Below are 22,288 nucleotides of genomic sequence, written 5' to 3' on the forward strand. Positions count from 1 at the left end.
TACAAAAACTTATGGAATATGCAGAAATGGCAAAACTTACCAGAAGAATAAGAAACCAAGATAACAAACTTTTTATAAAAGAATGGAAATAGTTTATTGAGTATTTGCAGATAAACTGTAAACAGATAAGAACATTGGCAGGATTATTGTAATAACCTGCAGTTTTGTAAGAGCATATATTTAAAGTCGACGAATAAATGAGCAAATTAAGTTTGGATATGCAGAAGTTATTAAAAATAAATTTAAGGAACCACAGAAAGAGGGGGGAAGGAAGTCAAGTTTTGAAATGTTAAAATGATTGCGAAATTAGTGAAATGTATAAACCTGAAAAGCATAAATAAAATTTAAAAAAGAAAAAAGAGGGAATCTGCCCGGTGGGGAGAACAGAGAGTCCATGTGGCGGGGAACACCCACCTGTGCTTTCTCAGAGCAGCTTCTCATGGCTTCCACAAGCTTCTCCATCTGCTGGCCTTGCTCCAGCGCGTTCCTCAGGACGTCCTCCGTGCTGACCAGCCGATGCTGCAACCGGAGGACTTCGGACTCGGACGAAGGGTCTATGAGGGAGTATCGTCGCTGGTCTGTTACTGCTTTCTCTTTATCCTGGAGGAGATAAAAAAAAATTAACAACAGTATTATTGCGTTAAAATACAAAAGGTTAGATTTAAACAAATATGAAATCAGCTCTTTAATAAAGAAGCGAACAGGAACATTTGGGGCCTATTCACCCAGAGGAGGAACCTTCTGAAGAGCGGACAAAGGGCTGAGGTTGAAACCAGAAGTCATCAGTTCTGGCCTCCTGCCATGCACTCAGGAACAGGTCCTTAGGCAAGGCACTTCTTCTCTCTCAACATGGGATTAATAATAATACTGCACTGCTCAGTTACTATGGATAGCTCAGCTGGCTGGAGTGTGGTACTGATAATGTTAAGGTTGCATGTTCGATCCCTATATGGGACAAGTGCATATTCCTGCATTGTAGGGAATTGGACTAGATCAGGCACGTCCAACTTCCAAGGGACTGTGATCTACTCAGTCTTTTAAATAAACAGGCAGTGATCTGCCCATTGTTATAGGAGAATGGACCGGAGTTGTTGAGCTTTTTGGGGGAAACAAAAGTTGTTGAGCTCCCCCTGGGTAACACGTCAGGGGGAGTCACAATTGACCACAGACACCCCCGCGATATCAACCAGTAGATTGTAATTGACCTTTTGGACATGCCTGGACTAATGATCCTCAAGGTCCCTTCCAACTCTATGATTCTATGAAAGACAGGGCTGTTGTGCAGATTACAGTGGTACCTTGGGTTAAGTACTTAATTCGTTCCGGAAGTCTGTACTTAACCTGAAACTGTTCTTAACCTGAAGCACCACTTTAGCTAATGAGGCCTCCTGCTGCTGCTGCGCTGCCGGAGCATGATTTCTGTTCTCATCCTGAAGCAAAGTTCTTAACCTGAAGCACTATTTCTGGGTTAGCGGAGTCTGTAACCTGAAGCGTATGTAACCTGAAGTGTATGTAACCCGAGGTACCACTGTATTGATAATTACATGTTAATACTGCAAACAAACAAACAAACAAACAAACAAACAAACAAACCATAAGTGCTTTGAGTCTTTCAAACACTATTTAAATTGGGTTTGTTGCTAGTTGTGCTCCACAGGCATTTTAGACAACTCTTTACCACTAGAGAGTTCTGCAGTCAAGCGTAAAATGAAAAGCACAGAGTAGAAGCAGTTTATGATGTTTCTCATAACAAGGTGGGTGGGTGGGTGGCACTCAGAAATTGCCATTTTACTGACGCAGGAGGAGTTACTACCTCCCCGATTTAAAAAGTCTCATGAAAAGAATGAATGATTGTACGAGCATTCATCAATTATAATAATTGGTAGTGTCCAATCAATCATTTTTTAAGTAGAGAGGGAATATTCTTTAGTTTAGATGATGCTGCAGAAGTATTTGAGTATTTGAGGTGGCGTCTTCCTCCCTGTTTGAAAAGAACAACAACCGTAAAACTAGAAACACGCACTTGATGAGAACCCAGGGAGTCATCTATTCTAATCCCTGGATCAATGCCAGATCTTGCAAACCTTGGCTTCCTTGCTTAAATGCCTCCAGAGAAGGAGAAGCCACCACTTCCAACAAGGAAGGCTGTTTCACCACCCAACAGCTCCTGCTCTTTGGGAAAATTCACCTCTCAGGTTTAGCCAGCATCTGCCTCCTTGCAATTCCATCCCTTGAGTCTAAGCCTCCCATCTGGAGCAACAGAGAAGGAGGTTTCCTCTATCTTCTACATGACCAAAGCAAAGACCAAGGTCACTCTCCTTGCCATCTGATTATTATTTTTTAAAGGATATTTTATAGGAATAAGACCAAGTGATAATGCAGAAAACAGAATCTGGTGCCACATTAATCCAGGGCAATCTAAATGTTGTCATCTGACTAATCCAACCAATTAATTAACTAATCACTGCAGCTAAGTTTTACTCAAGAGTAGATCCGCTGAAATGAATATGGACCTAATTTAGGCCCCATCTGCATAATACATTTAAAGCAGCGTCATACCACTTCAAACAGGCACAGTTTTCCCAACAGAATCCCGAAAATGGTAGTTTGTGGGAACTGTAGCTTTTGAGAGGGTAAACTGCGGTCCCCAGGAATCTGGGAGGGGTGTGTGCTTTAAAATGTATGGTGTGTATGCCGCCATGGGGGTCCTCATAAAATGAGTTCAGGCTGCAGGTTGCCCTCCTGCAGGTTGCACTTGGAATTGTGTGGGGAACCGGAGGCCCTCCAGTTGTTGTCAGTGGACTACAACTCCCATCATTCCTGACCATCGGCCATAATGGCTGGAGCTGATGGGTGCTGGAGTCTGGCAACACGCAGAATCAATGAACTGGACCCAAGCTCAGGGGTACAGAGTGGGACAAGTGGCCTTTTTAGTCAATAGAAGTTTCCAGGCCACTTGTAAAGGCAGCTCCAGAGAGAGAGAGCGTTGCAGCGGCCCAGCGTCATGTGGCTCAAGCCTTCAACCCTCTCAGCGGCGGAGCAAGCTGATTGGGTGCCTGGGGCCGTGTGCGTCCGCAGGGCCTCAGAGGAGTTTTCCTGCCTCCTTCCACTCAGCCACCCTACAAGCGGACCATTTGGGGCAGCGCAGAGCCCTCCCAGGAGAGATGCAAGGCTCGGGCGCACTGCAGGCCCCGCTGTGAGTGCCGCCCACCATTTTGTCACCCTCAGTGGTGATACCCGGGGTGGTCCGCACCCACCGCATCCCCCTTGCTATGCCCCTGAGCCCTCCGCCACAGCCCCCCAATGCTCTGGGCACCCAGCCCAGCTCTCCACCAGCTCACCAGGACGATCAGCTTTTCCCGGAGTCCCTTGATGTCGTCCTTGAGCTTCTGCTCCTTCACCCTCCACTCGGCTTTGTGCACCTCGCGACTCAAGTCCCGCTCGGGCCCAGGGGAGTGCCGGTTGGCTTCCATGAGCAAAGCTCGCAGCTCGTTCAGGCTCCTGGCGGGAGAGAGCCAGGAGAACGTCAACAAGGGGGCTTTATCGCAGACGTTTAGCTAGTGATCTCCACACACACAAACATTGGAGGTTTTGCTGGCAGCACTGTGCCCTTTCACTGTCTGAAGGCTGGGGGAGAGCTTTGCCAGGCAGCTATTCAAGGATAGTCAAGGACTAGTTAGACACAGAGGATTGGTGGGAGGAACCAGCTGAGGAACCAGCAAAGGAAGAAGGCTCAGGGCCTTTTTGTTAGGTCTAACAGGTGAAGAGTTACAGAGAAAAAATAAAAGACTTTTTATGTACGCAACAGCAGCAGCGAGAATGCTACTAGCCCAGAGATGGAAGGAAGGAGAAGAATGGCAGATGAAACTGTTGGGAGTATGCGGAGATGGCAAAACAGACGGGAAAGATTCAAAACCAGGAAGATCAAGTATTTACTAAAGATTGGAGTAAATTTGTAATTTACTGAAAAGACCACTGTAAACAGTTAAAATCTTCGGCACGGATGTAAAGACACTTGTAATGTGGAATTATGTATGATAATTACAGTTATTTAATAGATAGATAATGGTAAAAGATGCGGGAAACTTAAATTTAAACATGGAATCCATGGAGGGAGGGGAGGAGGTCCGAAGGTTCAAAAGAACCCTGTATTTGAATGTTCGAAAAGGTTATGTTTGATATGTAGAAAATGATTAAAAACCTAATAAAAATTTATAATCAATCAATCAATCTTTATTACGGTCCAGAGAGCCAACAAATCGTTACAAAGCAATGCACAATTCAGACAGCCTACCTCCAGGTTAAACAAGCATTTTGTTCAGACTTAAAGATAGGAATCATTGGTTCTTGCAACCACTGATAAAAACTTTGCCACTGCTAATGTTCTAGCGTTTGCCCGGTCTTCCAATAGGAACCTGAAATAGTGAGCCTCTGATTTTCCTGGGAAAGGTACCAGCAAGGTTAATACCAGTTCAGCCCTGGCTTGCTCATATTTTGCACAGTGCAGCAAAATATATAGAATCAATGTCTTGAGCACACGAGCAAAGTCTGTCCTGGTAGGGAACTCCTCTCCATCCGCCGTCCAACACTGCAGAAGGAAAGACGTTTAGTCTGGCTTTGGTGAATAACCTTTGGTACCGTCAGGTTTTTAATGTAAGGTGTTAATTTAAAGTCATGCCCATATTGTACTTGCATTGTATTTATAAAAAAGAAGCCTCAGAGCCCAGGGAATTGGCGGTGGGACAACGATGAGTGGGTGAACTGGAAGAGGAGATGTTGGAAGCTGGAGGCGGGGTTGCTAAGCCGACGGAGGAGACTGACCTTTCTTTCTTCAGCAGCTCCTGGCTGATGAGGACCAGCTGGCCAGAAGCATCGTGTGTTTTCCTAGACACCGTCTCCAGCTCGGCTTCCAGCCTCTTCTTCTCTTTCAACAGAGAATCTGCCTTCCTCTCGGTACTCCTGCATCTATTTTCCAAGGCTGCCGGACCAAAGGAAAGCATGTGTGTTTGAGGGGGGTGGGGGGAGACAAGGTAAAGCAGACTCTCTCTTTCTCTCTCTCTCTCTCTCTCTTGGCAAGGCAGGGCAACGCAAGCTCCTCCTTAAGACAGGGATCAGGAACTGCAGTGGTCCTCTGGATTATCTGCCGGACTGCAACTCGCAGCAGCCCCCGTTGGTCAGGGATGATGGGAGATGTAGTTCTGCAAATTTGGCAGCCCAGCCCTGTTCTTAAAGAGCTTGCGGTCCCTGCTCCGTGGCTGCCATGACCCTACTCTGACTTCCTCGTAAGTGCAGCCCTTCTCAATCCTGCTGGAAATTGCAGAAAGTGGGAACGCTCTTGCAATCAGGAGGAGGAGCACCTGGCTGGCCAGTGTGATAGCAGGACAGATTATCTTACATTCTGATGTCATAAGCACCAAACCTGGCCTTTCCCTGGAAAGACACGGATAAGAACAAAATGCAACCTTCAACATCCTGTCCAGGGCCCTCCCAACCAGAGGAGGGGGCCATTTCACCTTCCTAAGAGGGCAAGTCCCTAGTAACGTCTCTGTCCCCATCTATTCCTCCCACACTGTCATCTGAGGCCACCATCTTGCTGAAGCTAAGCAAGTCTGGGTTTGGTTAACCACACGCATGCCCCCTTGGGTTCCATGATGGAAGGAAGATGGAATATACAGAATTCTTGTCTGCGTTTCTTTCTTCTTCTTCTTCCCTCCCAACCCTTTTTCCTTGTGTGCTGTGTCTTTTGAGATGTAACCACCTAGGGTTGGCACAATGGAAGAGAAGCAGGGTATTAATGCAACAGAACTAAATTCTCTTAGTTTTCTGTGTACTTTGGGATTGTACACAGGCTGGCATTTTTATCAGCAGAAGTATCAATGGTAGAACTAATTTGAAACACTTTCTTTGGGGTTGGGTTTTTTTTAAAAAAGGCTTCTTTTGTTCAGTTATAGCCATAGGGACTTGAGAGACCATACTAGGGGTCAAACGTGTGGGAAGCTTTAAGGAAATTTGTATTTCTAAGGTTTGATGGCTCATAACATCAGTCTTTTTTAGAATAATACCAAAAATTATACACCATTAGAAAGATAATTTAACACAGGATATAATGGAACAAATCGTGTTGGACATCTGGGCAGTAATCGAAAAAATGTCTGGGAAAATCCGGACGTATGGCAACCAGTGTCGGCAGTGTCGCTTTTGCTGATTTCCCATAAAATTACCATAGCTTAAAAACGTCAAAGTTTCTGCCCCTCCCAAAAGCTACAATAAATAAATTCTGTCCAGATTTTCACTGTTTGAAATATGGCAACCCTACGTTGGATTATCTTTATTCTATCAAATGTTGCAGCCAAATAACTAGAAAAAGAAAGCATGTCTGCCTTATGTAACAGGAAGTGGATATCCTTAACTCAAAACTGACCAATGACAGAGTGTAATAGCCCTAACCTGAATCTAATAGAAAATTTGTGGAGCCGATTAAAGAAACTTATTAGTCAGAAGTATCCAAGGAATAAAGCACCATTGATAGAATCAATAATCCAATCATGGTTTCACATTATAAAACCTGATGAACTAAAATCCTTGGTTCGCTCCATGGGACATGGTTGCAGGGCTGTAATTGCAGCAAAAGCTTCCCACATCAAGTACTAACAGAAACGGTGATGAAATAACCTTTTTCACAACTTTCTGTGTATAACTCCTTTTATCTGGCTATAACTTTTTACAGAATAAGGATCATTCAAAACCGTTTTTTGCATTCTATTCTGCCTTACACCGTCTTTCTGATCATGCATAATTTTATTGTATTATTCTAAAAAGAAACACAACACCAGCATTATGAACCATCAATCATCAGTAATATAACTTTCCACAATTTCGGCCACTAGCACATACTAAAAGCTGGCCTTTCCTTCCAGCAACGGCTGTCGGGTTTCGCACACAGAGAAGGGCCCTAGTTTTGCTTTTTCCCTGAGCTGCTTGGTTTCCATGTGCAGGCGATTCACATCAGTTGTGTGAGATCCCTCCTCTCAGCTCTAAAGTGGTGCAGCCCAGATGTAGATTCGGCCCCTCCATTAAAGTGAGGACTAAAATAGATGTCCGTTCTCGCCCCCCCCCCCCCGCTGAAATTATCTGTCAATCTGACCAACACAAGCCTAAGCAAACTTACCACTTACTTGAGTCCTTAGCGTGTCTGCTTGGGAGACAAGTGATGACACCTCTTTATCTTTCTTACTCAGCTTGTCCTGGAGATCTGCAGGAGGATAAGAGGGAGTCGGGTCACCTGTTACGTTTGCAAGCTTATATTATTAGGGGCTTCATTTATTCATTTGTTTAAGGGATTAACACCCCAATTTTCACTATATGTCTCAATGTAGCTTACAGGCAGGGCCAGATTTAGATTAACGAGGCCCTAAGCTACTAAAGGTAATGGGGCCCTTTTATATGTCCAGCTGTCCTTTGTCAACAACCAATTGTCAATGTTTTTTGTGTTGAATATATGCTATATGGTCATCTATGGACCTAATAGGGATCTAAAGCCATTTGCACATGTCACCATGCAACCAGTCCATGCAGAAAGTAGGCACCCTATATATAGAAATGAGCAAACCAGTGATATTTTAGGGAGCAGGCTAGCAGACAGGGTCCATTACTTACAGCATAGGAGCCTACACAACACATAAGACTGTTGCTGTATGTAGGTTTTATTTAATTTGTTTTTTATCTTATATTTTGGAAATGTACATCCAGGTGTTTTTTTCCTTTAATTTTTTTGGGGGGGCCCAAGAGAGTGGGGCCCTGAGCTATAACTTGTTTAGCTTATATGTAAATCCGGCGCTGCTTACAGGGAGGTGGGGAATAGCACAATTCGCAAAACTGAAAACATAGGCTCAAACATCAGAAGCAAGAAACATTAGAGTGACATTCACAGCCTCCTGAAATTAAGCCAGTTTCTAGGCTGGCCTCTGAAACTTAACACAGCCTGTCTGATTTCTAGAGAGAGTTACCTTCCATGGTCTGCTTCATCTTGATCTTCTCTTCTGAAATGTCGTTGGTTTCAATCATCTGCAACAAACGGTAAAAACACGCAAGCGTAAAATTTTCGGGTGCACCTTGGCTCATGCAAATCAAATGGAGAATGCGCACAACTGGCCATTGTACACATTCCCCAGACATCAGAAGGATTGCGCACATATTAGGGAAAGGAACAGGGGACTGTGTACACAGCCTGGTCAGAAGCACCCAGGACAGGCACTGCCTTGCACAGTCAGGCCACTGGTCCATCTAGCTCAGTGTAGCCTACACTGGCTGGCAGGAACTCTCCAAAGTTTCAAGCAGGACTCCTCCCCGGAGCTGCCCTTGGGGACTAAACCTGAAACCAAGTGCTCTGTCACTGAATTGCTGACTACCTATGTAAAAAGTAAGACTCTAGTCCTCATGGTTCTGAACAGGAAGTGCTGGGGACTGAGCATAGGGCTTTCTGACATGAAACTAGGGCTCTTTCCCAAAGGTGGATCGGGGCTCTGATAAAGGCAGGACCTGAAAACAGCCATTGTTGACCCAAGAGGCAGAGCCACCTTCAGAACAGCCTGCCAGTCGGCCGCCGAGCTATGGCTCTTCCTTACGCAGGTCTGTATTGCGCTATGCCATTTTCATTTGTTTGTTTGCTTCCTTGTCTCCCCAGACGCTGTCGCCGGCTTCCGTTCTGCCCCTGGACCCAGCACAAACTCCTTGTCTTTATTAGAGTTCCCACCTTACTTTCTCATTCTGTCTCTGCTCCTCCAAACCTAGCATTCTTTTAGAAGTGGAAGCATACGACAATAAACATCGCTTTCTATCTTGCATTAGGTTTCGTTTCATGTCGAAAAATAAAATCTTGTTTTACGGTTTATTGTTGTTTATATTTTGAATTGGATATATACGGGGGCACCAAAATCTTTTAAGTGCCTAGGGTCTCTAAAGGTTTTAATCCGGCCCTGCAAAGACAGGATGCGTAGCACACAAAGCTCTGTCCTACAACAGAAGGGAATGTTTGGAAATGTCTGCCACCTGAGGCTGTTGCCTCACTTTGTCTAACACTAGGGACGGCCCTGGTTTTGGAGAAAACATTACTGCCCGCTTCAAATCCTCAGTCGTGTGCTAGCACCTTTGTAAATGCATCCGGGAGTTTTAAAGACAATTAAAAAGTGGGGGGTGGGTGAAGGGGTGGAGGAAGGTGCTGGAAATCAGCTAGGCCAGTCAACGTACGTTGGTGTGCTGAGAAGGATGAAGCGCTTCTGTGGACTGCAGCTTGTTCTCCAGCACAAGGACTTTCTCCTGCAGCCGCTGGATCTCCTGCTTGTTCTGGGCTTCCGTCTTCTGCAGCGTCTCGTAGTCCAGCATCTTCTTCTCGGCCAGAGCGATCTGCTCTTTCAGGAAAGCGATGGCCTGCGCCTGATCCTCATAGTCGCCGTGAAGCTTCTCCAGCTCGTGTGCTCGGAGATCCGCGTCTCGGCACTTGTCCTTCAGGTCCTGCAGCTCCAACAGGTGCTGGTTGGTCTTGGCCTCCAGCTGCTGCTTCCAGTTCCTGTCGCTCTCCTCCACCTCGTCCTTGGCTTCCTGCACCTTCAGCTTCAGGCCTTCCTTCTCCTTGAGGTGGACGGCCGTCTCGATGTCGTGCTTGGCCTTCAAGTTCTCCAGCTCCAGCTGGTGCTCCATCTTGATGCTCTCCACCACAGCCTTCAGCTCCCCTATCTCCTTGTGCTGACTGTCGGGGCCCGTGTTCAAGGTGGCCTTGAGGTCCTCCAGCGACTTCTGATGGTCGGATGCCAGCGTGTCCAGCTTGGACTTCCAGTTGTCCATGAGGCCCATGTTCTCGTTGGTGGCCTGCTGGACCTTCTGCTTGAGGTCCACGATTTCCTGCGAGTACTTTTCGTTCAGGGCCTTCAGCTTCTCGATCTCTTGCTGGTGCTTCTTCAGCGTCCTTTCGTACTTCTCCTTCAGCTGGCTGCTCTCTTTCTGGTGCTCCTTGTTAGCGGAAAGCAGCTGGTCGCGGAGGCGCAGGGCCTCCGTCTGCAAGCCGAGGCTGTGGTCCGGAGAATCCGGAGGAAGGGTGTCCTTCAAGCACTGCCTGAGTTCCTCCACCTCGCCTCGCGTTAAGGCCAGCTCCTCCTCCAACTGGAGGATCCGCGACTTCTCGGCCACCGTAGTCAGCTGGAAGAGTGGGCGATAAAATAAACGCACATACGCAAAGTCAGCCCTTGCCTTTTCATACTTGCCCATTTCTTTTGGGGTCTTTTCACACCGTGTATCATAACGGTAATAATAATAATAATAATAATAATAATAATAATAATAATAATAGACAGCCCAATACATTTTTAGGCGCAGGTGGGGGAATCTGTGGCCCTCCAGATGTTGCCGAGCATCAGTCCCAGCCAGCATGGTCATTGCGGAGGATGATGAGTGTTGTAGTATGGCAACATCTGAGGAACATAGGCTCTCCCCGCTATTCCTGTTTTAACTGGATGTCTGGTTGCGCCAGGCGAAAGAGGCTAACGCAAACTTCATTTAAAAAGTTGGGAATTTGGTGGCAAAACTGAGCTGGCTGCTGTATGAAAAGACTCTCAGCAGAGGGAAGGCAAATGTCTAAGTACATTGCTAATGCAAACAGAACCTTCCTTTTGAGGTATGATTTGGTTTTTCTTCTTTTTTGCACCAGGGTAAGCATTCACACATCTCTCTCTCTCTCTCTCTCTCTCTCTCTCTAAGAACCATGTCATTTTACAATAGCAGTAATATTTCTAGGTAAAGGATCCTTGCCACTGGCATTACACCAAAGATGCAAATTTAGGGATGGCTGTCAATAGCCTGGAAGAAGGAAAATGGGCTGGCTGGCACCCGGAACAGGAGAGCTTGGCATGGCATCATTTTGTCCCGGGTCCCATGTGGCCTATTACCAGCTGTGAAATCCCCCATCACTGTGGATGGCAGGGTGTGCATGTGTACATATGGAGGCAAGCCATATATTGCCAAAAAACACACACACACAAAAAACCACCCCAAAACAATGGGTCCCTAGGAGTGGATTAGGCTGGGCCTCCCTTCCTTGCTTATTTTTAATTTTCTTCATTAGAATGAATTTAAATTTAACAACAATTATATACTGGCTGGCTGTTTAAAAAAAAAAAAGCAACAGCAACCCTAAGCAGATTACAACAATACGGTAGAACCTTGGTTGTCAAAAGTAATCTGTTCCGGAAGACCGTTCGACTTCTGAAACATTCAACAACCGAGGTGCAATGGGCGGTCGAAATCCACTGAAAACATGGAGAAACGCGTCTCGGAAGCCATTCAACTTCCAAGGTGCGTTTGAAAATGGAAGCATTCACTTCCGAGTTGTCGGCATTCAAAAGCTGAAACATTTGACTTCTGAAGTGTTCGACAACCGAGGTTCCACTGTAATTTAAAAGAAAAAATTGCAGTTATTAATAAAAAGTGGTATAAAAAAATATTCCAAAGACAGTGTCTGCACAATGACAGCCTTACAGACAGACAAAACACAGAGGACTTTTTAAAAAGATTCCTTCCACACCTGCAGTCGGAAGTGCTCACAGTTTTCCCACCCGGGTGCGACAGGCTCCTGAAAGCTCACACACGCGCTCTCTCTCTCTCGCACACACACACACCTTGCCCCATCAATCAACCTCAGTCTTTCCCACCTGTCAAATGGGAACAGCGGTGACCCATTGCACAGCCATCAATGAAAACATCAGCATTCTGCCCCACCCCAACTTTGGTCCCTTGCTTCCTGGGGCCAAAGGAACCCCTTAACAACGAAACATGATCCAGGTAACATCGGAGTTGCTTCTGCTCATTGCTAAGTTAACTTTGTCCCCTCTATTGCCACATGGCTTACCCTGGTGTAAAAAGGGTGAAGTGCCCTTTTTTAAAAGAAAGAAAGAAAGAAAGAAACCAAGTCATGCCAAGTCGGTTAGAAGGAGCCATTAGCTGAGTTCAAGAAAAGAAGGAGTCAGGAAGGGTGCTTGATGCGAAGCGCGTTGCTGACCATGGTTAATGTTGAATGATGGGCTGGGAAGCAGCTGACTAGCTTAATGCGGGGTACGGTAAGCAGCAGCATGTTTGGCTTGCGAGTCATGGTGAAAAGAAATGGAAGGAAGGCGCTTTCAGAGGCAGGAAATCTCAAGGAACAGATCTCAAACCAACCCCACCAGATCCACGCATGGCTGCAAACACAGAATTGCAGAGTCGCTTAGAAGTCACCTATTCCGCCCCCTCTTCCCTTCTCGTCCCTTTTCCTTTTGTGTCATAACAGGCAAGAGACTGCCTTGTCCTAGGTAAGCTGCTCTAGGGGCCTTTTCAGCAGAAAAGTGGGCTGCAGGTGCTTAAAATAAATAAATAAAACCGCACAGGAAAGAAGCTAACTTGGAAAGACCTCCACGCAGAAACTGAGAGTCACACAAGTTCCAAACAGCTCAGCAAGCCAGAGGATGGGGCAGAGAGGAAGCCTCAGAGAGGAGGCCAGAACTGGACCCAGGCGGACAGAGAACCAGAGACGCACGGCCTTCTTCAAGCACCCAGTGATACCCTGGCACCCAACACCACGTCCATTTTAACAGTTAAGCAAACGTGCACCCAGTTTAATTTGCATTCCTGGATTCTGGTCCCACCACTACAGGAATTTGGTTTCAATGCAGAATTCCTGGGGCCCTGAAGAGCTCTGCGATGATGAAAGGACGAATACAGGTGGCCATTTATCAAGGAGCATGGACAATTAGTTGAGCTTCCAGCACGGCAGGGGGTTAAACTAGATGCATAGCTGTCAACTTACAGATTTGAAAATAAGGGACCAGCAGCCTTGAAAATAAGGGATCAGCAGCCAAAAAAGGATTTTCCAGGCACAGGTATGTTCAACTTCTGAGCCCCTCCGAGCCAAAGGCAGAAAGTCCAGACAGCAGCCAAACGAAGCCTCAAGTGGTGGTTCCCACAGCGCAGCAACCCGGCAAGGAATGCAGCAAGGAAAACCACCGTCACCTCTCTGCTGGGAAGCGCTGAGCAAAGGCGAGTCCCCAGGCAACGTGGCCAATTTGATCAGCACAAGGCATGCAAGCTCCACCCCCCAGTTGTTCTTAGACTCCTTATTGGGTGAGCAATGCAGCCAAGCAACCCAGTTGGAGCCTCCCTGCTCCCTGGTCGGCAGGGAGGGAGGGAGGGAGGGAGAGGAGCTGCTTCCTTTGAAACCCAAGAAATTTAAGGGACATCATCAATAAGGGACAGCAATGGGACACAGTGCTGGGATAAGGGACTTTCCCGCCAAATAAGGGACAGTTGACAGCTATGACTAGATGACCCTCAAGGGTCCCTTCCAACTCTACAATTCTATGATTCCATGGCAGAGCTGCTTGGGAAGCTGGTGGCCAAGGAATTCCAAGTCTCGTTCCCAACCCTCTTTTTGGGTCGGTGAGGATATATGGCGAATCGTTTTTAAAACCCTTCTCCTCACTCCCCAGGTGGCATGAGAACAGGTGGCAGCCTGTCAAGGAGGGTACAGACACACACACACTGCCAGATAAATGGCCCCCTGTATTCGGCCAGCGATTGATTATCGATTGGTTAAATCGGATGGCAAATGGCGGTTTGCTCCAGTCCCAGTGGTTATCATGTTGCATGAGAAGCTGAAGGACAGAAAACCAAAAGGAAGGGTTTGCCTTTTACAGGAGAAGGCAAAACTGCAAAATGCAACCCTTTGCAGGGCGTTAGAGAGAGCGGGTGGGGAAGGGGGCGAAGAGGAAGAGCGGAAATTGCAAATATAATGTAATAAATGAAATAATGAAAGCTGAAGACCAAAACAACAGAAACGAAAACAAAAGTGGTTCTTTTTTTGGGGGGGGAGGTTAAGGATTTGTTGGTATCAAAACAGATGCAAGCAATCTGATCCACAGGCATTGGGTTGCGTGGAGCAGGGCAGGATGAGACCGTTTTGCGGGGTGGGGAGCATTAGGGACAGATTACCCTAGAGTCCTCCAATCCTTTGAGAAGCTTTTCAGCCTGTGTCTTCTCAAACAGGAGGTTCTGCTCGAGCTCCCGTATTCGGGCATGCTCCAGCTGGGTCTGGGTCTGGTCGGGAGGAGAAAATAAAAGAAAGAACACAGAAGGAAAAGGGGGGAAATAGAACAAAACAAAAAAAATGGGAGAGGGAGAAAGAGAGTAGAAAACAGAGGAATAAATAAAGAGAACGGACAAGAGGAGAAGTGCAATGTCGTTATCTTCTCCAGAAAACAGGGCAAAGGAAGGCAATTCACAAACAGGAGAATAAAGAGAGCGTAAGATCCATAAAGGCAGGGAAGCCCGCTCAAGCAAGAGGCAGCAAGGGGCAGTAACTGCCACGCAATTGAGAGACAGCTTCCGGGTCAACCCTCTGAACTGTGGCAGCACATATGTGCAGGCACCCCCCCCAAAAGTTAACAATGTAAATGTAAAGATACCCATCTCCTGATCCGAGATGAGACAACCTATCACTGCAAACTGCTGCCCTAGACAACCGCCCATCTATTCTGTATATTTATCTCCAGGTGCTCTTTCCTGAAGGTACCAAGCACAGAGGACCAGCTCTGTTCGCCCTGAATTGCTGGCAGCCAATAATAATAATAATAATAATAATAATAATAATAATTAATTATTATTATTATTATTATTATTATTATTATTATTATTATTATTTATTATTATTTATACCCCGCCCATCTAGCTGGGTTTCCCCAGCCACTCTGGGTGGCTTCCAACAGAACATTAAAATACAATAACCCCTTAAACATTAAAAGCTTCCTTAAACAGGGCTGCCTTCAGATGTCTTCTAAAAGTCTGGTAGTTGTTTTTCTCTTTGACATCTGGTGGGAGGGCGTTCCACAGGGCCGGTGCCACTACCGAGAAGGCCCTCTGCCTGATTCCCTGTAACCTGGCTTCTCACAGCGAGGGAACCACCAGAAGGCCCTCGGCATTGGACCTCAGTGTCTGGGCAAAACGATGGGGGGTGGAGACGCTCCTTCAGGTCCCACTGCACATGCAAACAATTGCTTGCGATGAGAGCGTTTCGCTCCAAACCAGCCTCATCCCAGACCCCTCAAGACTGTCTCCATCCAAGAGTAGTAGAGACAAACCTGCCATTGCAGGGTACCATTTGACCCAAGCCCTCTCTGTCCCCTTGCAGCAATTCTCTCTCAGAGCTTCACGTAGTCAGCGTTTCGGAGAACCTGCCATTCTCGGCCTCGTGCTCCTCCTTCTATGGACCAAAGTGCCCTGGGTGAATCGCGTTCACTTCACCTTTTAATCTGAGTTTCCCGCCAAATAAGGGACAGTTGACAGCTATGACTAGATGACCCTCGAGGGTCCCTTCCAACTCTACAATTCTATGATTCCATGGCAGAGCTGCTTGGGAAGCTGGTGGCCAAGGAATTCCAAGTCTCGTTCCCAACCCTCTTTTTGGGTTGGTGAGGATATATGGCGAATTGTTTTTAAAACCCTTCTCCTCACTCCCTAGGTGGCATGAGAACAGGTGGCAGCCTGTCAAGGAGGGTACAGACACACACACACTGCCAGATAAATCTTTAATCTGAGTTTTGCTTTGGGAATGCTGCACGGTTCAAAAGGAGTTTCACCCTTCTTTAATACACTTAGGACGTGGAAAGCATACAAACACCAAGCCAAAGTAGCGTTTTCCAAATAGGATACACAAAGATATTTTAAATTCATAAATAAATGCATTCTGCTTTCCTCATTTCGAATTACTTCCACCCAAAAGTAGCTAGATTTTAATTAAGAATCCTTATTGTATGCCAGCATGTTTAATGCTGCTGACATTAAGCCTTTCTTTCCGCAGGTGATATCCAAAGTTTGTCAAACTCAGAGTAGTCCTATTGAAATCCATGTACTTAAGCTGCTTAATTCCAGTCTATTTCGAGAGTGACTTAGTTTGATATCACCCTAACAACGCAGAAACGCTCCTCCTCCTCCTCCTCCTCCTCCCCCCACTCAAAGGGACAATACAGTTTTACTCCTAACCAGGATGCAGAGCAAGACTTGTTTAAATAGCAGGCAAAACTGGAACATAATTGGGAGAGGAGCAGGGCAGTGAGGGGGAACCCACCACAATCCAGAACTTAGAAACACTCATGATATGCTCTGCATTCAATGTGCTTTTTCACCTCCCCTCCAGTGAAAGAAATGCACCGAGTCCCCCTCACCAGAGAATAAAGGCTCCAAAGGGATCAAAACTAAACAAAACTCGCCCCATGATTGACCCAAAGCACAAGCGAGCAATGTCAGCTCTGTGGCACGTCGTCCGAAAACGGTCCTTTGTGAAAGCCGTTCGGAAAACACACATCCCAGCCCTGCACTTCGTCAGGCAGCAGCTAATCAATATAACTCTGTTTATTATTAAAACAAGGCTGGACCAGAAAGGCTGACAACTCAGCTCATGCATTTTAAAAAGTGTGGGGCCGCCACAGATTACCTCCAAGTCTCCCTTTGTAATGGATTCTTCCTCAACGCGGAACTGCAAATCCTCCACCTTCCTGAGGCGGAAAAAAAGAAGTCAGGGAGGGGAAACCATTAGCATGAAGGTTGTATTTTTGGGGTGTGATTTAAAAATCCTCTGAATCTCTCTTGCGCTGATTAAGTAAAGCATTGTTACCAAATTTCTGAACTGCTTCCCGCGAGACCTCTCAACGAGATTTGCAATATAATGACATACATAAAGCAGATAGAGACATAAAAACAATTGCATAAAATAACATTGAATAACCTATGAATATAAAAACAGTTTAAAACAACAGCATCACATACATCAAATCAGTTCAGATCTAGGACAGATGCCGCCTGGGTTTTAGAAGGCCTGTTGATAGAGGAGCCGAAAGAACAACAGAGAAAAGCGGCCTGTTTGATATGCAGTGGGGGGCTGGGGTTCCAAAGGACAGGTGCCAATCATGCTTGCAGGACTGAGTTTCTTTTGCCAGACAAATAAGGTAAAACCAGCATTTCCACCCTCCAGTTTCTGTCAGGTTTCTCTCAGCATCCCTCATTGCTAGCCGGAAGTGCCATCGCTGGGGCTGTCAACACCAAATCCCTCTGTGTGTGTGAGAAAGGAGGGGGGCTGTGTGTCTCACTGCCCCCTGCTCTAGTATGGATACCTTTTCTCCTCTTCCAGCTGGTTGAGCAACTCCACTTTCTCCTTCTGCGACCTGTCCAGCATGGTTCGCGCTCTCTGCAAATTGCCTTCTGCTTCGGAGATGTACTAAGGAAAGGAAAAGAAAGGTCCCAAAACAGGCACCACACACACACGGGCAAGATAGAGACTGCATGTGCACACACGCACACAGATATCACCGTTATACTTTTAAATATGGAAAGCACAATGCTGGTGGTCAACAAAAGAGGTTTAAAGACTGTCTCAAGGCAAATCTTAAAAAATGTAGTATAAACACCAACAACTGGGAAACACTGGCCTGCGGGCACTCCATTTGGAGAACAGCCTTGACCAAAGGTGTCGTGGGCTTTGAAAATGCTCAAACTCAGGACGCAAGGGAGAAACGTGCTAAGAGGAAGGCACGCTTGGCAAACCCTCACTGTGATCAACTACTGCCCGGAAACCAATGTCCCCACTGTGGAAGGATGTGTGGTTCCAGAATTGGCCTCCACAGTCACTTACGGGCTCATTGTTAAAACAGTGTTTATGGAAGACAATCTTACTTGGCTACGAGTGATCGCCAAAGAAGATGATATTTTAAAATACATAAATAGCAAATGAAATAAATGCACCAGGCATCTCCAGCATTATTTCTTTCCTTCAGGAAGCTCAGAGTCCCTTCCACTGGGCACCTTGGTGGTCTCTGAGCAGGTGGAAACCTGCAGAGCTTTATTAAGTGCTCAGTTCAGGACTAAACTTGAAGGTTCAGAGAGGTTTGGAGGGTGGCAACATGAGAGCGGGGCCTACTCTGCAATGGTTCCCCGTCTGTGGAATGTTCTCCCCAGGGAAGTTCACCTGGTGCCTTCATTACACACCTTTAGGCACCAGGCAAAACAGTTCCTTTTTAATCAGGCCTTTGTTTGATCTTATTGACATCCTATGTCCTTTTAAAATGCGGCATTCTGATTATCTATTTTGTGGTTTTATATTTTGATTTTGTTCTGTGAACTCCGGGTATAAATTCAATCAGTCAATCAATCAATCAATCAATCAATCAATATAATAATAATAAACCAGAGATCAGGGCAGCATAAAATCTACAAATTTAGTGACTTCAAGGCTGGATTACTGCAATGTGCTCTGTGTGGGGCTTCTCTCGTGCTTAATCTAGAAGCTGCAGTTACTGCAAAATGCTGCAGCTAAATTGCCAACAGGAGTGAGATTTTTAGGGGTCTGTGCTGGTTGCCGATTTGCTACCAGGCGATGCTCAAGGTGTCTCTATTGGTAAATAAAACTCTTAACAGCTTGGGAACCCCTCCATGCTTGTGGGACTGCCTTAGCCTATTGACTGCTTCGATCTGCAGAACTGTCACTGTTGAGCGCGGCTCATAATAATCATTCCGCACTTGTAAGAACTTGATTTTTGAGTGCGGCAATGCCTACATGTTGGAACTCCCTGCCTACTGATGTCCTTTATTATTAATAATGTTATTTTATTGATTAAATTTGTATACCACCCTTCGTCCGAAGATCACAACACAAAAATACAAAACAAGAACAGAAAATACACCATAAAACAATAAGCAAACCAATAACCCCCCCCCTCCCACAAAGATGTTTAAAAGGCCATAGAATGTTCATCAGCCCAAGGTCTGGTATTTATTGATATTAAATTTGTGTAGTGCCCTTCATCCAAATATCTCAGGGCAACTCACAGCATAAAAATACAAGATAAAAACACAAAATACATAATAAAAGAAGAACAAAACAATAACGCACCCCATTACACATATAAAAGGATATAAAGATGCTGTAGGATCATAGAATTGTAGAGCTAGAAGGCACCACTAGGGTCTAGTCCAACCACCACAGCATTGAATTCTTTTTACCCAACATGGGGATCAAATCCACGACCCTGAGATTAAGAGTCGCAGGATTCAATCATTCATCAGCCCAAGGCCTGGTTGAAGAAGAACGTTTTTGCCTGGTGCCTAAAGGTGTATCATGAAGGCAGCAGATGAATCTCCCAGGAGAGAGCATTCCACAAACAGGGAGCCACTGCAGAAAAGGCCCTGTTCTTGTGTTGCCACCCTCTGGACCTCTTTTGGTAGAGTCACACTAAGAAGGGCCTGAGAAGATGATCCCAGGGTCTGGGTAGGTTCATATGGGGAGAAACAGTCCTTGAGGTATTTGTTTTAATTATTAAATTTGATCTCTGGAATCTCAAAGTAGGGCAGAAAGAGATAAATCAATGGTCTGATTCGGTATAAGTTCTCTTCCTTATACCACACAGATCAACAAAAAGCACTTCATTCCCTGCTTCTGATTTTCTCATCCCTCTCTGCCAGCTCAGAGGTGGCCCAGGCAAGTCCCTTACCTGCTCGTGTTGTGCTTTCAAGATGCTGATCTCCTTCTCCACCTCGCAGATGCGGCTGGTTGCCTTGGCAACCTCGGCTCGCTCCAGGTCTCGCTCCGCCAGCAGCTGCTCGATGTGTTGCTGCTTCTCCTTCAGGGCCTCCTGCAGGGCTGTCGTGCCGGAGATCTTTCGGGCGTAGCGAGAAGAAGTTTCCGTCAGCTGCAAGAGGAGCAGGAGGAGGAGGAAGGTTGGAGAAGCTCAGATGAGAAACACGACAGGCCGTAGATTAAAGCACTACGATCCCACTTTTAATATGGCTTCCTTCCCTCTGTCCCCAAAATCTAGTTTGTGGCTAAAGGTAAAGGGACCCCTGACCCTTAGGTCCAGTTGTGGCCGACTCTGGGGTTGCGGCGCTCATCTCGCTTTGTTGGCCGAGGGAGCCGGCATAAAACTTCTGGGTCATGTGGCCAGCATGACTAAGCCGCTTCTGGCAAACCAGAGCAGCACACGGAAATGCCGTTTACCTTCCTGCCAGAGCGGTACCTATTTATCTACTTGCACTTTGGCGTGCTTTCGAACTGCTAGGTTGGCAGGAGCACGGACCGAGCAACGGGAGCTCACCCCATGACGGGGATTTGAACCGCCGACCTTCTGATCGGCAAGCCCTAGGCTCTGTGGTTTAATGGAGAATACGAGAGCCTGCAAAAAGCCTATTTGCCAGCAGAGAAAGTGGAACAAGTCTGCATTGCAATAGTAATATTTAGCACCAAGTTGTTGCATTTAGACCACATCCACAGGGCAGCTTTGAAGCATCATTTGACAGTCATGGCTCCCCCCAAAGAATCCTGGGAACTGCAGTTTGTTGCTCGGTGCTGAGAGTTGTTAGGAGGTCCCTGTTCCCCTCACAGAGCTATAATTCCCAGAGGGAAGAGGGATGGATTGTTAAACTGCTCCGGGCAAAATAAATAGATCCTTTGTCAGACACTGACAAGACTGTGGGCCACAGGCAAGCTTCACAAGAAAGTATATACCGCCCCCCCCCCCGCTCTGAAGCAGCCCTCCCCAAGCCCTCCAGAGGACGCTGGACTCTGATTTAGTAAGTGTGGAGTAGTGGTTAAAGTGTTGCGCTAGGACCCAGGAGACCAGGGTTCAAATCCCCACACAGCCATGAAGCTCACTGGGTGACCTCAGGCCAGCTACCTACCTCAGAGGTCTGTTGTGGGGATTAACTGAGGACAGGGAGAACCATGTACGTCACCTTGAATTCCTGAGAGGAAAAAGGTGGGGTATAAATGGACTCCCTCAGGAGGTTGTGAGCTCTCCTTTTTAAGCAGAGGTTGGATGGCTATCTGTCATGGATGCTTTGATATCCCTACATTGAGGGGGGTTGGACTAGATGACACTTGGAGAACCCTTCCAACTCATCTATGAAATGCAAAAAGGCAGCAACCATTTTGCACGGGGGTTCTGTGAGAAGAGCATGCATAAGCCCACCCCACCCTCGTTCTGCCATCTTCCCTGTCTAAAATGACCCACGCGTCGGCGGTCGCACGCCAGTTAGATGTGCGCAAAATGGCCTGTAAATAAATCCATCTCTTTTCCTTAAAAGAGGGGTTGATTGTTCAGCCGCTCTGGAAACTGCAGCTCTATTTGGGGGGGGGGGGCGTGTCTCCTAACAACTCTCAGCACCGTTAACAAACTACACTTCCCAGCATTCCTTGGAGGAGGAAGCCATGACTGTTTGCAGTGGGATCATAGTGCTTTGAAGTTATGGTGTGGGGATGTGGCCCAAGCCTTCATTCCCGAACGGAAGCCGCTCCTTACCAGCCCGCTCCGGCTGGGTCTTCCCCCGACGGAGGAGGCCACCGAACTGACGGAGCTGATGGAGGAGCTGCTGGGGCTGTGGGTCAAGGCCGAGACGCCCATGGCCATTCGCTTGCTCTTCTTGGCTTTGGCTGGGCTGGTGGATGGGAAGCCAATGCGGATGACCTTGTGGATGGGAGCAAAGAGGCCGAACTTGGGCGGGCACTGGAAATACCTGGAGTTGAAAAGACAGGCAGGGGTTACGTTCCTGCTCCATGCTTCCAGATCCCCTACTTGGGATCCCAAAACACAGTTGGTGCTTTGGTCATTTTTGTTCCCAGCTGTATAAATGGATCTTTGCCATGAGCACCTATCTTGTATTGCCCTCATTGTTTAATAACAACAACAAAAACAAAACAACAACAACAACATTAATAATAATATCATTTATTATATTTGTATATCGCCTTTCAGCCGTAGATCCCAGGGCATCTTCATCATCATTTACTATTATCATTAATTAAATTTGTATACCACCCGTCATCCATAGATGCCATGGTGGCTCACAACATAAAATTACAGTATAAAAAGCAAAACATCCTATAATAAAAATAAGAAGAAAAACAAACCAAGAATCCCCCTTCCCTCAACACATTTAAAAGGGCATCAAAGGCCTGGTTGAAGAGGAATGCTTTCACATGCTGCCTAAAATATGAAGGCACCAGGCGAACTTCTCTGTGGAGAGCATTCCACAAACAGGGAGCCACAACAGAGAAGGCCTGTTCTTGTGTTGCCACCCTCTTGTGGAAGAGGCACACGAAGAAGGGCCTCAAAGATTACCTGTTTTTGTGTTTTCAATTATCTGTTGCGCACGTTGCCTTGAGATAGTTGTTCAGAAGGCAATTAATAAATTGATGGTGATTGTGATGGTGGTGATGATGGTGATGGTG

General features: G+C 46.4%; 1 protein-coding gene across 5 annotated transcripts in view; it reads right to left on the bottom strand.

The window, feature by feature from the left end:
- The window catches only part of CLIP2 (CAP-Gly domain containing linker protein 2), a 74,873-nt gene that overhangs the window by 3,017 nt on the left and 49,568 nt on the right, over positions 1 to 22,288 (bottom strand). For 3 of the 5 annotated variants that reach the window (XM_082201212.1, XM_082201214.1, XM_082201213.1), the window contains exons 5-15: positions 21,360 to 21,573; positions 19,557 to 19,754; positions 17,184 to 17,287; positions 16,508 to 16,568; positions 14,011 to 14,115; positions 9,247 to 10,191; positions 8,007 to 8,064; positions 7,169 to 7,252; positions 4,822 to 4,978; positions 3,342 to 3,501; positions 415 to 600 (exon numbers count right to left, since the gene is read on the bottom strand). In XM_082201212.1, coding sequence (XP_082057338.1) covers positions 415 to 600; positions 3,342 to 3,501; positions 4,822 to 4,978; positions 7,169 to 7,252; positions 8,007 to 8,064; positions 9,247 to 10,191; positions 14,011 to 14,115; positions 16,508 to 16,568; positions 17,184 to 17,287; positions 19,557 to 19,754; positions 21,360 to 21,573 — 2,272 coding nt within the window. Of the gene's footprint in view, positions 1 to 414; positions 601 to 3,341; positions 3,502 to 4,821; positions 4,979 to 7,168; positions 7,253 to 8,006; positions 8,065 to 9,246; positions 10,192 to 14,010; positions 14,116 to 16,507; positions 16,569 to 17,183; positions 17,288 to 19,556; positions 19,755 to 21,359; positions 21,574 to 22,288 lie in introns of those variants that run through there. The other 2 variants (XM_082201215.1, XR_014214076.1) reach the window with 2 other exon arrangements.

The sequence above is a fragment of the Podarcis vaucheri genome, assembly GCF_965113315.1.
Source record: "Podarcis vaucheri genome assembly, chromosome: 15".
NCBI lineage: Eukaryota > Metazoa > Chordata > Lepidosauria > Squamata > Lacertidae > Podarcis > Podarcis vaucheri.